The sequence below is a fragment of the Tinamus guttatus genome, unplaced genomic scaffold (genome assembly GCF_059628265.1).
Source record: "Tinamus guttatus ecotype Peru unplaced genomic scaffold, ASM5962826v1 Tinamus_guttatus_pri_ptg000209l, whole genome shotgun sequence".
NCBI lineage: Eukaryota > Metazoa > Chordata > Aves > Tinamiformes > Tinamidae > Tinamus > Tinamus guttatus.
Genome location: NW_028288743.1, coordinates 1,229,062 through 1,250,974, shown reverse-complemented (window position 1 = coordinate 1,250,974; position 21,913 = coordinate 1,229,062). Strand labels below are relative to the sequence as shown.

The following is a 21,913-nucleotide window of genomic DNA, read 5'->3' as shown; positions in this document are numbered from 1 at the left end:
CTTCTGGCAATTGTTAACTATTGAATTGCCTTGGTGGCAACTTGGATCCATGTCATCTGTGATCTGTGCTTCGGACCTATGCACATTTAAGTTGGCAAAGAGCCTGCAAGGTCTTAGGCACATTAATACTGCCAACAACCTTGATAGTGAGGAGTTAACTGTCAACCATGTCGATGGTTTTGCAATCCTCATACAGATTAGAGGTTGTCATTGCATTTTCTTACACCACTTACTGTGAATGAAGTTTTGCTGTGGTGCCACAAGTAAGTGATTGCTGGGTGGGAAAAAACATATATGTATTTCTTCCCTAGAGCATGAAAGCCCAAGCTGAGCACAGAGGTTAATGGTGGGTAGAGGAAAGGCCAGCCTTAAAGAGCTGTGAAGAGCTCGGATGCTGTCCTTGGATGCAGTCCTCCTTGTCTATTAAAAGCTGTCTCTATGTCAGTAACTCACATGGACTGAACATATTTGTGGGTGAGAGTGCTATAAAGCCTTTTTGTACTCTTGTGATTCAAGTATTTAATAATAAGAGAGCAATAACACTATAAATAGTAACACCATAGTTGGTAAGGACTGGGGATACAAAAGAAGATATGTGGTCTCAGTTACGGCCGAAGGGCAAAGAAAAAGGAGAGAAAGTATCAGCTGAAACAAAAAAAAATCTAAAGAAGTGCTTAGTCAAATATAAACTCCAAATACAACCCATCAACAAGAAAATTGCCTTTTGTTAAGTGAACAGCTTGCAAGCAGGAGCGTGCCTTTTTTGGTCACATTTTGGAAAGAGCTGAAAATATGTGCTTAGTAGGTGTTGTGGCTTTTGCAAGTGTTGTGAACCTTCCTGCGCATTCAGAGCATTTCTGCTAGTGTTTGTATCCTGTGCATATATTCCATCATGTAGAAAATTTGCTCCTCCCGGTCCCCCCTCTCTGGGGCATATATCATGATGATAGCAATCAAGGTTTGCTGCATCTCACCTCCAGCCTGCACAATAAAGCAGGCACACTATAATAAACACAAGTCGAGAGGACAGATCAGTTCATTAAATCCAGCCAGCATGTGCTGTTTTCAGGTCTGATACAGACTGATAATAGATTCCTAAGTGAGCTTGCCTGGATATTAACTGAGTGGTTTTGTTCGGACTTGTTGTGTGAAAGATAAAATGCGAAAAAAAAAAAAAAGGAATCTCTTCAGCTTTCACTTTATCAACCATCCTGCAATTAATCACTGGAGAAGAAGTTGTACTATCTCTTTTCCAAGACCTGAAATACAGGTAATAGTGTTTTCTAGCTTTTCATGATATTGAATATATTAGCTACAAAGCATTTTAAACAGAAAGCACAGAGTACTAGAGGCCAGTGTTTCTTTTTAGTTAAAAAGATCTTCCTAATGAATTTGTTGTTTCAGCACCATAAGCATATGCTCAATTATAAACATTTTATCAGTTTTGCAACAATCATTGTAAGCTCACAGGCTTATTATATTAATGTGTTTAATGACCTCCCTGGGCCTAAGTGTTTAATTTCTAGGTTTATTTTCACAAATATTAGCCCAATGTTCCAGGCTGTTTTTGCATATTCATAGCCATAGACTAAATCAATCCTGCACTGACCCTGTGTGCATGCATTAGAATACCATGCTGGACATGGGCATTTCTCTATTGCGGTAAGACAATTAAGCATGCAGTCTAATACAGCATTCCCCATTCTAGAAGAATATCTAATCTCTCAAACAACAGAAAAGCAATTTTGGCACCCAAACAGCTTATCTTCTCTGTCAGCCTAAGGTTTTTTTATTTTTTTTTGATTGTTTTTATTTTTGTTTGAAAAAAAAATGCTTATGTTTATGTCAGTCCTCTAACATTTACATGTTTGGAAACGTCCAAATAAGCATGCACAATGCTTCTCCATTGCAGATAAAAGTATTAAAAAAATGCAGTACAGTGGTTTTCTGCTGAGAAGTGGTTAGGCATAGCAGGTTGTTTTCCCCTTGAGAAAGAACCAGCAATTTGGAGTCTGTGCATATTGTTTTTACACATTGACCTTTCTCCTGGAGCAGATGTGGCCAAAAACAGCATGGGGAGGAATGCCTGCATGCATATGTGTTCAGCTCAAGGATTTTGCACTGCACAGTTCAAGGTTGTAGATCTCTGCTCAGCTGCTAAACCCAAAGGGGAGAACAGAGTAAGGAACTTACAATTAGTTGCCTAGATGTAATGTTCTGGCCATCACATCAACACAATCAATAATAATCGCTACTAAAGAATAATTAGGTAGCACATTTTGGTCAGGAATGAAAATAAAATAAACTTAGAAAGCTGGAGGTGATTTGTGAGGTTGGAGATTTTTGTTCTTTAGGAAAAAACTGTAAGCTACAATCCTGTATATTTAACTAAGGTTCTCTACAGCCAGTGAGCCTCCTTTTGTTCATCTGTGCTTTAAAAGCTTCTTTTCCGAATCCCCGCTTTCTACAGCCTCTATATGTGGGTATATAAGCAATCAAAATCATTGCTTTTCTCTTTTTACAGATCAAAGAAAAGAAAGTAATCATAATGGATACAGGACTCAGCAAAGGCAAAATGAACTTCATTTGATATATTCAAGCTCTTTATTTATGAGAGAGTAGAAATGCCCTTTCAACACAGACACACAATTTATGGTTTTAGAGCCCGTAATGCTTCCAAAATGATCTGCAGTGCTCTTAAGGAAGGACGGCATACTTAAAAAGAGAAAAAAAAAAAACTACTGTTAGTTACATATTGTTTCTACAAGGAAGAATTCAGAGAATTCAGAAAAAGTCAATATGAAGGACCACTGTTACAGGAAGAAATAGCTACCAGGCTTCTCTAATTCTCTTCTATGTGTGAGAGAGCATAGGCAGCCTTTGAAGGATGCCTGAAAACTTGCCAAATAAAGACTCTACTGAATCATGGTAGAAAACGATATGCTAAGATCAGGAAATCTTTCCTGGAGAAGGTTTTAGAATAACAAGAATAAATGGTTGCACAGCCTCCTAAGGTGTTAGAAGTCAAAGCCAACCTCCTTCAACACTCCTGCCCACCATACTCCTAGCAATCTTAAAAGAAATAGAAATGTTGTGTTAAGGTCTGCTGAAAAACTACGTATGAAACACTTATGTATGAAACCTCCTTAACTATTAGGATTTTCTCTAGAAGTAATTCTATGAAAACAATTTAATCTGGATGGAAATGACATATATATAAGTAACTACTTGAGGCCTGAATTAGAGAGCAAAGGATGCATTCTTCCCTCAAACATGCAAGGAGAAAATACCTTTTGGGTTATAATCATTAAGAGAACATTTGGCAGCAAGCTGGGATATGGTGTCCTCAAGTTCAAAGATTCTTCAGCATATTTGAATTTTTTAAAGGAAATCCAAGCATTTAAAATGACATCTTTAAATTAAGGTTCTCTTGTGCCATAGCCAGCCACTTGAGCAAAATTCCAGATATCACTTTTGAAGAATGACACGACAACTTTTCAAAATAATGTTTGCTCTCTCTTTTTTTTTTTTTTTTCTTGAGAAGTGAAAGTTCTCAAGCTTTTCCCAAACCTCAGAGCATTTTCACTTGCAGGGAAAGCCAATTCCTTCCAAAAAGAAGGAAGTTTCCACAGGACATTTTCACTATTCATGTGAACCCTGGGGTAAACCCATAGGACTAAGCTAATTAAGTGAGGCCATTTAGTAGCTGTTATGAAAAATGGGAGATAAATCAAGCATGCAATTAGGAGAAGGACTGAAAGCATTTCTTTAAGTGGAACTGGCTTTCCTGATTTTGGTTTGTTGTCTCTTTACTGGCTCCTTTTCCTACATGTGCCATTACGTTGATGTTAGTTTCTGTTGTGATTGAAAGTATAAAGACAGATTTGACTGTTTGCAACTTAGGCAGTGATGTTCTATTGTTCATAACATGAACTGATGAAAGATCTCATATCACAGAGCGATACGAAAAAAACCAAGTTTCTCTCTGGCTGTCTACAGCATTGCTAGGTCCGACTCAAAGAAGACACTGAGATGTAACAAGTCTGTCTCTGTAAGACCTAGTCTGGCTACAAATACTTGATGTGGTGAGAGCTGTGGATGATGTCAGGACACTCGAGTGCTCTTGCCATGAATGGAAGGTCTTCTCAGGGGTGGTGGCCCTTTCTCCTGGGTCCTATTTGAACAGGCCCTCCCAAAGTCTCCTGTGGGATGCTCGTAAGCAGACTGAAAGTGCCCCGCTGTAGGTTTTATGGAAGCAGTCAGCTTTATTCCACCTGTTAGCAGGGAAATGCCCAGCTGCGCGTGGCACAGGCAGAGCCGGGGTGGACGCAGCTCCCCATCTGATATGCGCCGCTTTGCTCACTAGCAACAAACGCCTCCAGCCGAGCCCCCACGCACCGCATCGCGGCCGGGGAACGCAGCGCCCACCCACGCGGTTTGCGGGGGGACCAGGACGAGCCCGGCTCGAGGACAACGAGTCTCCCGGCCGCGGACCCGGCCCCCCTCGGCTCCCGGGCCCTCCGGGGCCGCCGCCACCCCGGTGCCCGCGCCCTCCGCGCTGTCGGGCGCGCACAGGCCGGGCCGGGGCCCGCGCAGCCCCCCAGGGCAGTGGCCGCCCCGTCGCGGGGCCGCGGCCGCGCATCCCCCGCCCGCCGCGGAGGGAGGAAGAGGAGGAGGGAGGCAGGGAGGAGGGAGGCGCCGCCCCGCGCCCGCCGCCCGGTAGCTCGGGGCGGGGGGGCGATGCTCGCTGTCACTTTCCCTCTTCCCCACGCGCCGCCCCCTGCCCTCCCCCCGCGCCCGTCCCTCGGCGCCGCGCGCTCCCCGCCGGCAGCAGCAGGGCCGCCCGGCGCCGCCGCCCCGTCCGCGTCCCCGCCGCCCGCATGGCCGGGCGCTGAGCGCGCCGCCGCCCCGGCCCGGCGCTGCCCGCCCCAGGCCCGGCGCCGCCGCCGCCCCGCGCCGCTCTCCGATGGTCCAGAGCGACATGTCCAAATCGCCTCCCGCCGCGGCGCAGGAGCTGCACATGGAGCTACTGGACAACCCCCTGCCCGCAGCTGCGGCCGCGCAGGTACCGCGGCGGCCCCCGCGGCCGCGCAGGGCTGGACGCGACGGGGCGGGCGCGGGCGTTGGGGCCGGGGCGGGCGCGGCGGGGCCGGGGGGAGCCGGAGCTCTCGTGGGTGCCACCGGGAGCGGAGCAAGCGTGTCCTTCCCCTGCGGCTCCCGCCGTCAGAAAAGTTTGACAGCTCTTGTAGAGCCTCCCGCCCTCCGCATGCCCTTTAATCACCACCCGCAGCGGGGACCCTTCGCACATTCACCAGCCCCTCGGTGCTCCCGAGCGCGAAGTCCCTACGAGGCGGCGGCGGCTGCGGTGACCCGGCGGCGCGGGCTTGTCCCTGCCCTGTCACCTGCTGCTCCCCGCGCCGCGCTGCCCTCCGCGGGGCTCCCAGGGCGGAGGCGCCCGTGCCCAGCGCGGCCCTCCCGTCGGGGGCAGCGCGAGCCGCGGGGCTGGCGCTGGGGACGGTGCTCCCCGCTCCGAGGGCGCGAATGTTGCACAACATCCCCGAGTTTGCAACAGTTGGCTGCACAGATGTACAGAGGAAACCTCTTCTTAAACTCACTAAAGGGTAGCAAAATATGATGGCGTGCGTTTTAAATTAAAAACGTGCTCGTTCTTGTGAGGACAGAGATTTGGATTTTTTTTTGGGGGGGGGTGGTTTTTATTGCTGCTTTCCAAGTTCCAAGTTGTCTCTGATCCTTTATATTAATCACAAGAGTGTTTGGTTGCCAAAGGAAAACAGTCTTAGTCCATTGAAAGCTTTGCTAATTGATCCTTATTTACTGGGGGTCTCAAAGAGCAGAGTGAAACACAGATGCAGACACTAGGTAAAGTTAAAAAGGAAAAGTATCTCTGTGGAAGTGAATTAATCTACCGTTTCCAAGTATAGAGCAGACCTCTCAGTAGGGCCATTCGCGCTGCCACTTCTCCCCGAACAGGCAAGGAACTAATTTCAGACCTACAGACACCCCCTTTTCTTATCTCTATCCAGCCCTAAGCACAGAATTGGCAACTGTCAAACAGCAAGTCTCTGCTGTGGACAGATGTCAAGTAGTGACCGTAAATAAAGTTCATTCTCACTCCTCCTTTTAACCAGATAAAGAATCTCTCCCTAGAGTGGAAGGTAGTTTGCTAGCTCCTGCACTGCTTACGTTTCAGGTAAAGTACTTATATTCTGTTTTATATGATTGGTTTCTTAATGACTACACCAAAAAGGGGCACTTCTCCAGACAGTGATAATGCAGCTTTTCAGTTCAGTGAACTATTTTCAGTTTTCTAAACCAAAGTCCATTAGGCAAAGCAGGCGTCTCGTCTTCTGCATGCGCAGGTCATGCATAAACCTTCGGTGTGGAGGAAATAGGATCATGGAAATGAAAGATCTCTTTGTCTAAATAATAATGTTCAGTTAATTCCTTCATATATACTGTGTTGAAAGACAATTAGTCTGATTTGGGTTTTTGCTCCATTAATGTAATTTCTAAAAAATCAATATTATAAGATTTTGCTGCTAGAAGATACTCACAGTGAGGAAGAGAAGCCTGATGAGATTACGTGAATCATCAAGTAGATTGCCTACAGGTACTTCAGTTATGCCCATCATTATCTTTTTCACTAAGGTACTTGAGTATCAATTCTAGAAACATTTCATGCCAAGAAGTGCGTCAGAAAAAAGGGGAAAAAAAGCATGCGAGTTTATGGAGTGATATCACTCCTGAAAGCATTCTCTCTGAAGTGCTACTTATGGGAATTATGATTTAGCAAAATATAATTGAAGCGCCTTTGTGTACTTGTAAGAAGCTTGAAGATTTCTCTTATCCAAGATTTTTACTTCTGCAAAGCAGAGAATTTCTTTTAATCTGGCTGTGCACCATGGTCAATATATTGGCTCATGCCTGTCCATCGATTTTGGCCACACTTGTCGCTTGGCAGAGGAGTGAATATATTTAACAATCTTTAATAGTAATTACTTCTACAGCATTAAATCTGTGATATGTTCTTAGATAGCCACAGTAAAAACACTGCTTCTTATTTTTGTCATGTATTTTTCTAACAAGACCTGTGAAGGGAATAAAATCCCTGTAGGCGCTGATCCTGATGATTATACTATAATATCCCTGGGGAATTCTTTGAAGCAGAGGCAATGTATCTATGTGCCTTTCTGTCATACCTAATAAACTGAGGCTCCTACGTCCATGCTATTGTAGAAAGCACAGCCACTCGTTTTGATCCGAGTCCAGGCAGGGCTGTGGTATATTCTGAGATGTCCAGGCATATCCAGATGTATGTGCGTGCTGCTTGTTTCACTGTGGAGTTATTTACGGTGTTCATGTATACGTCAATGCACAGTAGTACTGTAGGTGTGACTCTCTTGTAATAAGCTCAGCACTCAATTTTCAGCAATCATAAAACATGCAAGCTATTGAAATACTTCAGAGTGCTTTTTGATCCGTACCTGCTTTTCTAAATCAATTCTCTTTCCCTTTTTAACTCTTTATTTCAAGAACTTCTCAAATCTAGAAATTTTAGTTAGAACACAATTTAATCATTTTAAATAACTTGATGATAGTCTGATTTAGTCTTAATACACTTTGACATAGCATATTAATGGTTCTCAGAGTAATTTTGGTCCCTCTTCTTTTTCCCTCATTTAATCATTTTCTGATCCTGTTTTGAATTCCCTCGCTCCCCAGAAGTTGTTAGAATCAGTTTCTGTTTCTATTTTCTTATCATATTGCTTCCTATGCTGTATCACAGGAAGTCATACCAAATGAAAGCAGTAATTTATATTAGATATTTCAAAGGAAATATAATAAATCCTTAAAACAGGCAACAGTAGCTTGTTCAGAAAGGATCTCATCCTCGATAAATCCTTCCCTATTCCCCTTTTATTGTTTCTTGCTGTTCTTTTCTTGCCTCCTTATGCATCATCTGTTAATGCAGGTCCTAACTCCGTGGCACATTTTAAATGACAATAGTTTTACTCTTGATTGTTTGTTTAATTTCTTTCACTTGGATTTAGATTCTCCCTGCGTTCTGCTCATACTGCCTCCTCCTTCCAAGGCAGAAGGCTGCCTTGCTCCAGGAGCCCTTGCTTGTGATGTGCACGGCCTTCCTGTTGCACTGAGCTCAGCTGCAGCTGGTCTGGTTGCACTGCTGAGCGTGAATGGGAGCCATGCAGCTTTGTTCGGTTTTCATTCTGATTATGATGGCTCTCGATTCTGGAGTAATGTACATTTCAGTGACTTCTGAATATTGTCTTATAAATATCTATTTATAATTAAACCCTACCTATGAGTCTCCATCTGCCTTTGCAGCTGCACAGCACCTTCCCCTCGCAGGCTGCCTTGCAGGAATGAGGAATGAGAAGAATAGGCAGAGATTTATTCTCAGCAGATTAATCACACTGCCCTCTGCTGCTCTATTTCAGCTAAGCCGATTTATCACGATACGGATCCTGTTTACTTATTCCTTAAAAAAACATTTTACAGTAGAGTATTTCCCAGGACTCACTTGCAAGTCTAACTTGTAATTGATTGAAAAAACAAACAAACAAAAACCAAAGTTTATATCCCTTGCTTAATTAAATATTAACCATAGCCACTTTTTAAGAAAGTATGGAAGGTTTTAGCTTCTTCTGCCAGCATCCCTAGAGGCTGGATGCAATGTGGCCATAGCTGAGTTGTATATTCAAATCGGGAAGAGATGAGTTGGGTATTTGAATGAGGAAGAGATGAAATCAGACCCCACTTGTTGAACTCTATAAAGGTGCTCAGCAAGGGGGAATATTTTCTCCCGTGATGTGGTGACCTCATTTCAGTGCTGTTCTTCCTAATGACAGAAATACATTTTAATACTTTTTGACTTAAAAACCCTTTCATCTTTCATCTGTTCAGTTATTTTCCTGATGATTCTTATTAGTTCATGTGATTTGTTCTGCATTTTCTACCCATAATAGATTATCTCATTTCTTTCAGTTATTTGCCACTTGAGTATTTTGCATCATGAACATATATTAGCTATAATCATTAGTATTTACATTTCCCCAAACTGTAAGTCCTTTGAAAAAAAATATCATTTTTAGTCCCAATTTATTTGAGCTAACCATATTTTAGAGAGTAGCATCTCTGTTTTTGTCTTGCTTTGTCCAGGCTTATAATCAAATATTGTGGATGGAAGTTCCTGTACTCGCCCAACCTTGGATACTCTGGAGTTACAGTTACTTTTCTACTGCTTCTTCTACTCAGTTTTTTTTTTGGTTCCAGGGTGGAAGAGTTTCAAAGTGACACAAAGCAGCCCAGTCAATGTCCTTGCCTTAGCCTCTGTCAGCAAGGCAGTACACCCTGCTTCCCCAGGGCAAGCTTACCATTGCTGGCTGCAAATACTGCAGATAAATCTGTTATCGTGTCAGATCTCTCTTTAATTGTTCAAGAGAAATGTGCAAATTCATGGAGATCAGGTGTGGCAGAGCAGGCGCTTGGCCTGCTGCTAGAGCCACCGATCTTGCAGAGGGTATAGCTGGGCTTAGGCGTGAGTTTTAACACCCGCTAATGTTACGCGCCCCAGTTTTACTGAATTGAAAGCAGACATCGTCATCAGTGCAACCTTGAAACTGGGTTCCTGGGTGGGTGGGCGGGAGGGGAGCTGGACAAGTGCCCCCCTTCTTGTCTGTGGTGGGGGACAGCACTATCAGATGGCCTGGACATTGCCCAAGCATTGGGAGATGGCTCAGAGCGTAGGGACCAGTGAGCAACAGGGTATTTCTTGTAACAGTATTGGCAAGGCTGCATCCACCCATAAAAGGGCATCAAAGATTTGACCCTATCGGATTTTTCAGTAGAGATAAATTTTCTGTTGTTGAGAGGATGGAAGAGGGAAGAAAGAACATCTGTCAAGCGCTTATTTTTGGATTATTTATGCAAATTTGGATAAATACATGTGATTACATGATAAATACATAAATACATGTCCAGTGCTGTGCCAATTCTCATCTTAGAACAGAGCTATGGGGTGCTGGGAAGCTTATCACTAAGGTGTACGTCTTCAGGTCTTATTGTATGAAGACTTTATCTATATTACATAGGGTCGGGCCAACTACCCCTCCTTTATGAGATTATTCTGATGTGTGGTGCAAAAAATCAGAAATATTCATGTCTTTTTTCTATAGATGACCCTTTATACGCAAAGACCCTCAGGTTATTTTGTTCGCGTGACAGGTCTGAGGATTTACAGTATTTTAGCAGGTGCTAAAATACTATAACAGGTCACAGCATCTGGTGGGTTTTTTGTTTTAGGAGTGTAAGGTTTGTTACTCGTGGCAGGTCTGGCCTTTCACCAGATAGGATTCAGAAGGTTTTATCTATGGGAACATTCTCAGCTGCCTTCGTGTAAGAAACCCATTAAAGTATCTGGAGCTTATTTTCCTAAGAGAGTGATGGTGTTGGACCTGCATATTCTGCATTGTCTTATGATTCTGTTCTTTATCCAATGTGTGTTCATTTTTAAATAACTTTCAAAGCTTTTACATGGGAAGGAGAAAATGCTTAGTTCACTGTCTCTCATTTCTGACCTATCTAGCAATTCTACAAGCTTTAAAGGATCATCTTTTCCTTTACTTCTAGGTGTTCTTTGATGCTTGTAATTGGTTGTTTGTTCATGGTTGCTGAGATCATGCAAGCTTCATTGTGATTTTGTTTTCTGTGTGCTTTGTTCTCTCCAGTACCTTTCTTGCCTCATTATTCTTGTTTCCAGGCCTAGCTGCACTTCAGTGACTTTGATGCCTAAATCGTCAGCACCTTTGCTTTATTCTTTGAATGATACCAGTAGGCTAGTTTTTAGGGGCTTGTTCTTTGCCACTAGCATTTCTGTCAGCCTCAATGCTGGTGCTGCTTTGTCTGCTATAATTAATCAACTTTCAGGCTCATCCTGTGAATGCTGCTTTTCTCTGATTTGGTATAAAAAAAGTGTTTAATAACATTTTAAGATTTCCACTGAAGATTGGTTTCCTATTTGTGGATACATTTGAAATGTTTTATATGTCTTTTTCCAGATGATCATATTTTGCAGATAGTGATTAGCCATGCCCTCTGTTTGTCATGTTTCTTAGAGAATTAAATATTATGGTTGTATGCTTTGTGTGTTGAAGCCGCATCTCGTAAAAGTCAAAGCGCTTCATTGACCAACATTAATGTCATCTGTTTGTAATAACTTGAGATAATTGTATATGAAACTTAATTATCAGGAAACTGCTATACATGTCTATAATACTTCATATGATTCCCAATTTTTGTTTCATTACATTGACTGAATGAATAAAGGTTGCATAATGTAATTTGAAGTCAGAGTTAGTAAGCAGAGCCTTTCTTTGCTTTGTTAAAACTGCTGGATGAAATTTCTTTTTCAGGATTACTTTGGAAGGTTTTTGTAAGGTCTCTCATCCTCTGTCAGGTATTTTAAGAAGCTGTAGAGCATAAATGCATGTGTTGTGTTTCTTGTCTCAGGTGACTGAGCCAGTTTTAAAAGAACTTCACGCATCTGACTAATAAGCCAAGCTACTATTTTGATCTTGTAAACAAACTTATACATAACATTACTTGTGTAAGAAGCTCTGCAGAAATCCACTTATAGTGTTCCTGTGAGCAAAATTTATCCTCATCGTTTGCAGGACTGGAGTCTGTTATACTAATTTTTTTTGGATCAAGTTATGGTTTGTCATAGGCAGCTATTCATGCTTGGTTTGGAGGTTGCTGGAGATGATAGTGTCCAGGGCTGCACAGACATTGGTTCCAGTTTGGTTCTTCAGCTTTTAGCTAGGGCTACTGTGTGATATGAAGAAGAGTATCCCATGTTGCTGCTTTTAGTGGCCACTGTCTGCATATCGTGATTCAGCCCTTTATTTTTAGCTATCTAATTACAGCCAACTGCTGCAAGGAACATAGATAAGACAGTTAATTTTAATACAAAAATCACAGTAACCTATTGGGTTCATGGTTGAAAAAAAAAAAAAAGTTGCCCCCAGACCTGCAAATAGCTAATATATTATTTTAAATAGAAAGGTATTGTTCTTGCATGAAGATACTATGGAAAAATGCACTCAAAGGAGCAAAATGGATGAGTATGCATTTCTCTCTACATGCTAGAGACCCTTTCTTAACTGTTAATCATTTTCTTAAACATGTAAGAATCTGTTTGTGGAATGCTTGTCTCATGTTTAGAACAATATCTCCAACATTTCTGACTAGAGGAATAAGCCGAACTGAAAAATTGAGGCAGGGCTCAGTTTGAGATGTTCTCAGAGATAAATGCTTTTAGTTACTGCTATCCCGGTAGATGAGCATGCATTTTATCTGTGCTTTTTGGAATGCATATACAAATACTGCATATACTGTAACACATTTTTATTCTAGTGTTGTTTTACCCATAACTCTAGTCCCTTTTTTGCCTTTGTAGTGATTTTTGCTGTGTTATGAAACTGAGCACTAAGATTCATATAAAAATATAGAAACTGTGTACAAATACAAAAACGTGACTGTGTAGGAGAATAATATATGTACATTCCCATTGCATTTTGTTGGGAATTACACATTGCTATACTGTACAGTATTTATAAGCTTGTGCTCTCTATGTGAATGTTTTATATTCTTAAGCTACACTGTAAATGCCTTACATTCTCTAGTTTTTTTAATTATATTTTAGCATCCTTTCGTAAGAATTGGTCAAGCAGATAACAATCAACTCTTGCAGTACAGTGATAGTTACTTTCGTAACTGCATTTTTTTATTTGTAAATTTTGATTTTTATAGGTTTTTATAGCTTCAGTGCCAGAGATATATTTTATACTTTTCAGGTACCTTAATGTTATACTATACTGCATGGAAAATGATGATTGTCCTAAAACTATTCTCTGTCTATTCTAACAGTAACTGGAAAACTATTTGAATATTTTAATATTAATTGTGCTTCCAATCTAAACTTTATTCTTATGGATCTGTGAAGACCCTTCTATTATCGAAATAGTTTTCCAAAGGTCCGTCTTAAAACTGCACCATATAAAGTAATTGATTAGTCAGTTTATATTTTACATCTTGCGACCTGGGGTGTTAGAGTTCTAGACTCATCAGAAAGTCTTGTTATCTCTATAATGTGTAGCATTTTGGTTTTTGTATTGTTCTGTCCTAAACATCAAGTACGTGCTGTCAATTCATGGCCCTTTCAGAAACTTATTGCATGAATGTTTTAGTTTTGTAAAAATCATGTTGATTTGGCAAAATCTCTTTCCCATAAATCTGTATTTTGGGGGAAAATAATTATCCTGCTCTTAAGCCTTTGTTGGTTTAGTGATGTAGCAGATACTAAACTAATTTGCTGACAGTCAGCGTCATACCTATTGTTACCTGAGTCATTCTTTCTAAAATACTGGCATCATATTAGATTTCAAAGAGTGCTCTGGAGTTTCCCCAGAGTCGATATTAATGGTCCAGATACCACTCCTGAGATTACTCTGCTGCATCTCTTGGACCAAGGTATCTGCATTCGTTGTTTTGAAAAATAATCTTGTTAGCAGTTTAAATTTGTCATCCTTCTTAATTGCCCTTAGATTGCAGAGTATCCATCTTTTTTTTTTTTTTTTTTTTTGTATGTGTTGCAGCCTTAGAGCTGTAGCAGGTCTAGGATAGAGCTCAGATAGTAGACAGACATGACCATACAGACCCACAAGCCCTTGATAATACGTGCACCTCAGAGCCTGTACTGGAGCCTGGTTCTCCCTGTTACGGTAGCAGAAGGGACTGGGGCCTGTAGCCCAGTGTGCTGCTCAGAAGATTGCCCAAACCGTGTCAAGGACAAGAGCACAGCTTTGTCCCATGGAGATAGGGAGATTCTGTATCTGGGCTGGTTTATCATGAGCACTGTGCTGAGACATCTTCTCAGGCACATTCTCCAGTAAGTTCTTAAGAACTTTCTCAATATGGACCAAAGACAACAGTGGGATGGAGATACAGAGACTTGCAAATCTATAAAAGGGTATCAGACAAATATTATAATTCATTAGTGTAATATTTTGAGGTATCATCACGCTAGTACCCTATTATCCATGGGGCCTTGGTTTATTTTAAGGCAAGCAGTAAGCTTTCTGTAGAGTGAGTTGCATTCTTGGGAGAAGTGTAGCAAGATAGTCTAGGGGAGCATATGAAATAACTCCTTTGGAAATGGGGCATGCAGGTGACAGGGCTCGTGTTTGTTTTCCCCTCCTGAGTGCTGGGTGCTGAGCAGAGCTGCGAGTTAAACTGCGTGGGGGCCAGGGCCCTGGAAGTGAAGACAAGGCCCCGCGTGTTGACGGGAGCTGTGGGAGGTGTTTGCAGATGGGAGACGTGATCAGGAGAGATGGATTAGTAAAGTGACCTTTACATCAGCATGATGAGTGGTAAGAGATTGCATTTATCAGTCTTGAGGAACATTATGTTTGAAGTAATCAAGACATGATTTTGAGACAAGCTTCGATGAATTTCAGCAATGTCACTAGATTCGATGTAGCTTAGTGAAGCGAGATTGAGCTTTACCTGGGAGGGAGGCCCTGGAAAAGTGTCTGAGACAGTGCCAAGATGTTATCTACAATTTGGTTTACTGGTGGTCTGTGTTCAGATTTTTTATTTTTTCTTAGCCATTTAGTATGTTTTGAAAACATATTTAACTTTAATCACTTTTAGTTCAGCAAACCATTACTTTCTCCTTGTGGTTTGCTAATAGAAACCCTGCTTTTTCATTCTTCTTTTTCCAGTTATACCTTTTATTCCTTCTTTGTTTGTTCTGCTCTTTTATATATTGCCATTTTTTTCTTTATTTTTAGATTATATGCTCTTCCTATGTTAAAATACTGTATCCGAATCACAATTTGTCCCCACTTGCTGTTAATTTTACCTCAGCTGTGATGTACTATCCAGTATCTCCCGTGTACTTAAACCAGCTACAAAGCAAACAGTACCTTTTCATCATTTTAACTTATGGGAGTAATCATATAACTATTCAAGTCTGTAAGTGCTTCCCCAAACCTGAATGTGAAGAAGTAAACTTTCAGGGTGCAGTTGATCCATCCTACTTGTTTAAGTACACACTTAGGCAAATAATCCTATAAGTTACTTCAGTATGTGCCTGTTACATAACGGAAATGTTTGAATCCCTCATAATGTAGCAGACCGTGGTGCGTCTGTGATGTTTGTAGTAGAAGTTTTGGTGTTACATAAACTAATGCTGTCCCTCTGATCATTTTTTTACAGTCTTATGGTAAAGGGGCAAGAAGGAAAAACCGATTTAAAGGATCAGATGGAAGTACATCCTCTGATACTACCTCTAATAGCTTCGTACGTCAGGTATGTATTTTTCATTTTTTAAAAGGCTGGCAAACTTACTGATGTTGATTTTCAAAATATTATTTCTATAAGTTACCCAAACAAAGTGTGATACTGAAGCCTGAGAAATAGCAGAAGTCTCTGCTGCAGATGGAAGAGTATTTGGCTGATACTGTTCTCATCTTGGCAGAAAAATATTTCTTCATTTCTTGCTCTTTTTCATGGATAACAGTTTTCAGTGTTTTCCCTGCTGCAATGCCATCAGGTGATCAGAGCCGGAGGAGAAGCTGGAGTCTGATGGAGAGCCTGAAGGAAGGGGCAGCACTTGGGAGGAGGAAGCATCAAAACCCAGCCAGTCTGTGGGGATTTCCTGCTTAAAATAGCACCATCCAAGGCAGGGAGAACTTGGATGCTTCCTCCCACATTCTCATGTTATATTAAGACATGGATTGGAGGGGAAATCCCCAGCAGAGTTTATCCGCATTGCCCTGATGCTGGAAGGATGGCAGAGTTCTGGGACTGGGACATGCCCATTGGTTTCCCAGGGGTGGCATAGGGAGAGGAGCCTTCAGGGGTTGGAAGTGGCTTGATAAATCCAACAAAGGTAATGAGCAGTAGAGGAAGAATGGCTGTGGCTTTGTGTGCTTTGTGGCTGCTGAAGCTTTTTTTTTTTTTTTTTTTTTTTCCCTAGGAGAATAATGTGTTTAAAAGTGCTCCTGGTTGAGAGCAGTACTCCCAAAGCATGAAGTGAGCATAGAGCAATGCATCTGCTGCATATTTTGGCAGAGGTTTAAACTAAGGTTTCAAGTCCTGTGATTTAAGCTATCCTTTTCTGAGCTGTGTTCTGTTTTTTTTTTTTTTTTTTTTTTTTTTCGTCAAGGAGACACCAGACTTTCTTCTCTACCTGGTTGTCTGCTTATTTCTCAGTCACAAAACCTTGATTTAATTTTTTTTTATTTTTCTGCTTAATCTTGCATTGACCACATTATCAGGTTTTGATTAGTGCATGGATTTGATAAGGGTGGGTCCTTACTGCAGCTCAGTGCAACACTTTACACCTTGGCACAGGGTAAGGGGTTAATTGCTCATGGGTGTTTACCAGTGGCAGCAAACAATATGAAGGTACAAGAGGAAAATGGCCTCAAGTTACACCAGAGCAGTTTCAGATTAGATATTAGGAAAAAAAAATATATGCAGTAAGAGCAGTAAAGCATTGGAAGAGGCTGCCCAGGGAAGTGGTGAAGTCACCATCCCTGGCAGTGTTCAAGAAATGTGTAGATGTGGCACTTACTTAAGGACATGATTTTAACCAGCTTGGTGGTGATGGGTTTATAGTTCGAGCTCAATGATCCTGAAGGCCTTTTCCAACCGTAATGATTCTATGATTCTAAGGTGGATTTTTTTTAGCTGCATTACTTTGACCTCTTTAAAACTACTCGGAGAAAAATAAGTTGGAATACAGCCCTGTGTGTTTAGAGGTGGCAACATGATCTCACACATCAGAGGAACTACTGTAAAGAAATCTGTGTCGCTGTTTTCCTTAGCTTCTTGTGAAACTTGAGTTCAGCTTGGAACAGTTTTAGCAGAGTATATGTGTTTATTTTACACCAGCTGCACGCTGTTCTTTGCTTTTCTCATTTGCCTAAATGAGATCTAACCCTCAACCTTTGAGTATGTGAGATAGCAGTAATTTTGGCTGCTGCTTTGCCAGCCCTGACAAGGGAGCCAAAGCCCTCCAGATATACAGTGTTAATCTTTGATAGCTCCACATGTCAGAATAAACTGTAAGCTCGTTTTAAGGATCTCAGCTTGACGTGATGCGGGGAGCAGAGCAAAGACGTGGGGTGGGAATAATCAAGCATCTAGCTTTTGACCTGGACTTCCATAGTCAGTGGAGATCTAGCTGACTGTCCAGACTGTGGAGCTTTAGTCATTAAATCCTCTGAACATAAAAGCAGGGTAGGTGAACTGCATTCTAAAAGTGTCTGTATCTTTCCCTTAGCTATAGAGGGAGCAGAAAGCACAACTACCTCAGGTGTGGATTAGTATAGAGTGGAGATTTATATATTTAACTGGAGTAAGTCTAAGTTTAGCAGTGATATGACATAGATGACTGAAATGTGATATGTGCCTCCGTGAAAAATCACAGATTTAATAGATTGCTATAGCTTTCAAGCCAACTCAGTTTTCAGATGTCACCGTCACTGAAGATGAATGATGAAGAGATGCTAATGGATAGAAACCTATTACATAGCATTGTTTAAAAATAGTATCACAGAACATGGCTAGCAAGTTATGCACACGAAGAGCAGTTTGACTTGTAGCAGATATGTGGATATCTGGCAGAAGTGTGTCTTCCAGTCGTTGCTACCAGGTTTATTTTAGAAGCTATGACTTGCATCTTCAGCATGCAGTCCTGCTACGCTTCTCCTTTGTGGACAGCTTGGTCTCCTCCTGTACTAAAGAAGATTTGCCAGGTGCATGGCAAGGATGCTAGACATGCTGGGCATTAAATAGAATAGTTGTTTTCTGCTAGCTAAGCTTGTGGGTCTATCCTAGTCTCTTACAGCTGAGTGCCATTTATGACCTATTTCTGTACCTGTATCTATCTTGGAAGATTTTTTAATATCGTTAAAATTGATCATAATTGTTCTGCTCACCATTTATTTGCAGGAGAAGTGAGGCTAGGAATTTGGTGTTTGTTCTGAGTGTCTCGACAAATTAAGAATGCTACAGAAAAGCACAGTGGACAGATTAATCCAGATGTAGTAGAATCAATAGCATACTATTTTATTTTATTTTATTTTATTTTATTTTATTTTATTTTATTTTATTTTATTTTATTTTATTTTGTTTTGTTTTGTTTTGTTTTGTTTTGTTTTGTTTTATTTTCTGAGAAGCTGTCCTTAAACTGAGAGAGATGAGAAAGACATGCAGATTCTTTGCTGTAAGCATTAGTGGAAAGTGAAATTTTTTTAACAGTAGAGTATATTGGTGCTGGATCATAGAAGACAGGTATGTCTAATGCTGAAGAAAATTAAGGTATGTGTAAAGCGATAAAGATACTGTGTAACAGCAGCTAACTTAGAGATTTAGAGAATCCACAGAGCCTCTGGCCAGTGAAATCAAAGCTGCTGCTCCAAGGGGCAGGGAGATGGTATCTGTTACTTATATTGACAAAGCCTTATTGTGACTGCTTCTTACTATTTCTGTAAGGACATATGCACTTCTGGCTCCAATATGTACCTGGCAAATTTCCTGCAATGCACACTAAATGCTTCAGTAGTAAAAACAATGCCAACATAGTTTTATTTGAATGAAAGAGGACAAAGTAACATTTCATTGAAATTGTTTAAAAATGCCTGCTGTTGTATAACACTGATGAAATTTGTGGTCATGGCCCTGTGCAGAATGATCTTTCCTATTTAAAGTTTTTTTTTTTCTGAATGCTGAAGTAGAGCAAAGCAATAGCATTACTATTAGTATGTATAAAAGAAGTGTTAAACTGAAGCAAGAATGATTTTGTGGGTGTAAAATACAACTTAGAAAAAGATTCTTCTCAAGATGATTCTCATCTGTCCTGTGAATGTTATCTATTGATAGAGACTTTTATTTCTATTTATTACTTGGGATACTACAAAGCTTGAAGATTTTAAGAGAGTGTTTTGGATTATTTTCTAATCTGCTAATATTGGCAGATTTTTTTGTTTAGTTTTGTCTCCAAGTCTCCAATACACTTCACTATTGATTAAAAGGCTAATCTAAAAAACGAATAATACCTTCGCTTCCTTTTACTTGTTAGCAGTTACTATTTGATTTTCAGTAGTAGATGAAGGAAGAATTTTGTGTGTGTTGTGTTATGAACTCGTATTGACAATTAAGCCATATATTTGGAAAACTGAAGCCCCATTGCACACATGCTTTCATCAGCTCCTCGTTGACTTTAATCGTTGTCTTTAGGGAGCTAGAGAACATGACATTATATGGCTTTCATCATCTTTTCTGAGCTCGGGACTGATAAGCAGCTTGTTTTTAGGGTTAGCTATGACAGGCTTTGAACGGGATCAGATCTGTACTTGCTGCCATTTTGACTGATGCACAGTAATGATTTTGTTCCCAAGGATTTTTCAAAACATGGATCAGACAAAATGTTTTGCAGACAGCGCTAGGGCACTTCCCAGCAATATTATTTTAAGTGAATTGCATGTTCTGGTAGCATTACATATTTTGTGGTTGCACTTCTAGACCTGTCTTGTCGAGGTTTTATTTTAAATCCTAATGATTAATCACAGAGGCAGTCTAAGTTGTTGGGATTTATATGTATTGCAAAGACAGATTAAATTGTGAAATAGTCTGTAGACTGTGAACTTTCTTAGTGATATATTTAAGGTTTTATGAATCTGTGTTTTTTTTCCTTTAAGTATTGGCTCGATGCCTGTTACACTGTGTTCACTCAAAACCACGGCTATAAATAATTATGTAGGGAATTCATTATTCTCCTGTTTTCCTTTAAGGACACTTGCCTAACTGTGTAACTACCTGCTGAATTTTGTGAATGGTGAAACTAAGATTTGCACTAAAAAGTATTTTAAAATATTGATTTAGATCCTTTCATAAACATGCCTTTTAATCCTGAGTGCACCAGAGAACTATATAATGCCAGAATTTCATTCTTGTTCTTTTAATTGATTTTTCACATATAGGACTTCCCTATATGTGTTTTTCCTTTTCATGAAGGGGTGAATTTCTGTTCCAGATGGTACCTACAATCTCCCCATAAGTTGGTCTGCTTGTGTGCTCTGCTGCTGTAGAGTGGGCACAAATGCAATCTTTGGTCTAAATGCCCAGTACTGACAATCTGATACTACTCGTGCTTTCTCTTTTAAGACTGTTACTGCTTCTAAAGACTGTGTGTGACCAAGATTGTGGCTAGCCGGAAAATCTAAGTTACTTTATTTTAAAGTACTCTTTCAGATTGATGCATGCTTTGTGTGTCTTGAGTTACAAGAATGTGCTTGGTTTGTAGAGAGGAAGGGAGCTTTTCATTCTTGCCGATGCCTATAGCTTTCATACATTGCAAAATGATGCATGTCAGAACTTTTTAAGGGTATTGCACAGAGTGCAAAGTTCATATAACAAGGATAGATGAAATGACAAGAGAGGGATTCATAGAAATGCTTCAGTGCAGCTATTGATGTAGAGTAAGTTTCATTATTGGCTGATTATCTCAATTCTACAGTCATTTGGTAAAATTCAGCAGAGGAGGGGCAGCAGGAGGAAAGATTTTTTTGAAAAGGGGTGGATTAGGAATGTGTGGCTGCAGGAAGGAAGCGGGAGGGAGGAGAAAGGGACTGTCCCATTTGGTGACTGAGTGCTGCGAAGCCAATTGTGCAACTGCACTTCCAGGCCCTGTGGACATGGGAAACTCACATTAGGCCCATTGGGCTATATGTTTCCTCATCTGTAGTAAGGATTTGTAAAGTCTCCTTTTTTGGCCTGGAGAGACTAGAACAGATGCCCCTATAAAGCATGGGATTTTGGCATGCATGACTGCAGGGGAAATGACTGAGAAAAAAACCCAGCAGAGAGGAAGTTCATTTGCGGACTTCAATTCTTTCATGGGCCCTTTTTGCCTCAAATGGTTTCTAAGAATAGAAATCAAAATGCTGCCATGTGCTTAAAAAAATCAAAAAACAAACAACAAGAAAAAAAAAAAAAAAAGACCCACTCAACCAAAGCAAACATGGAAAGCATCGTAAAACTCTTCTTATACATTGCCTTTAGTCTTTTCATACTTCTCATAAGAGGTGTGAGAACATTGCAAGGAGGAATAAAAAAAAATCTTTTATTAAAACTGCAGGATAGGAGGTTTGTGTTGGTACGCGTGGGTGACGTTACTTTGCAGGCATCGGCTTTGGGACTTTGCTGAATGTGCGGTGGGAGACTTCTCCATGCTAATGCATAGCACAGGGAGTGAGCAGCAAGGCTGGAGCATAGCTGTGTTTTCAGGCTTCGTTTTTGGCCAGATACCTTCAGGACTGGTGATGGCTCTCTGGCAGTCTTGCTCTTGCCGTTTGAATCAGTGTGTGTTTTGCATGCAGGACACCTTGTAAAGGCATGGAAGAACTGCTTTAGACCTGATCCGAGAACCTCCTGCCTTGTTGGGTTTTTGGATGAGGAACAGCAAGAATTATGAGAAAGAACTACACAGTTGTAAACAGTTAAGATCAAAATAAGGAATAGGATTGAATGAGAAGTGTTCTGTTTTATTTTGTCCCTCGCTTCTCCCAGGAAATTCACTGTGGTTTCTGGTTCTCAAGTGCAGCATTGTTTTACTCAATATTGAGTCTTGTGGCTAAATGTAAGGTTCCATTATGTACTATCATCATAGATGTCTTATGTAAGCACATATATATGTCTTATATAAGTATATTAAGCACTGACATGCAAAGCGTCTGCCATGAGAAGAGACTTCCACTGTGTGTATTCAATTAGAGCTAATGTAGAAACTGTCAAAAGT

At 40.8% G+C, this 21,913-nt stretch overlaps 1 protein-coding gene across 2 annotated transcripts in view; it reads left to right on the top strand.

Annotated features, from left to right (window-relative positions):
- Positions 1–4,915: 4,915 nt before the first annotated feature.
- CACNB2 (calcium voltage-gated channel auxiliary subunit beta 2) overlaps positions 4,916–21,913 on the top strand; it is a 229,490-nt gene continuing 212,492 nt past the window's right edge. For both annotated transcript variants that reach the window (XM_088524320.1, XM_088524319.1), the window contains exons 1-2: positions 4,916–5,065; positions 15,322–15,414. In XM_088524320.1, the coding sequence (XP_088380446.1) occupies positions 4,967–5,065; positions 15,322–15,414 (192 nt within the window). In that variant the 5' untranslated portion in view covers positions 4,916–4,966. The remainder of the gene's footprint in view (positions 5,066–15,321; positions 15,415–21,913) is intronic.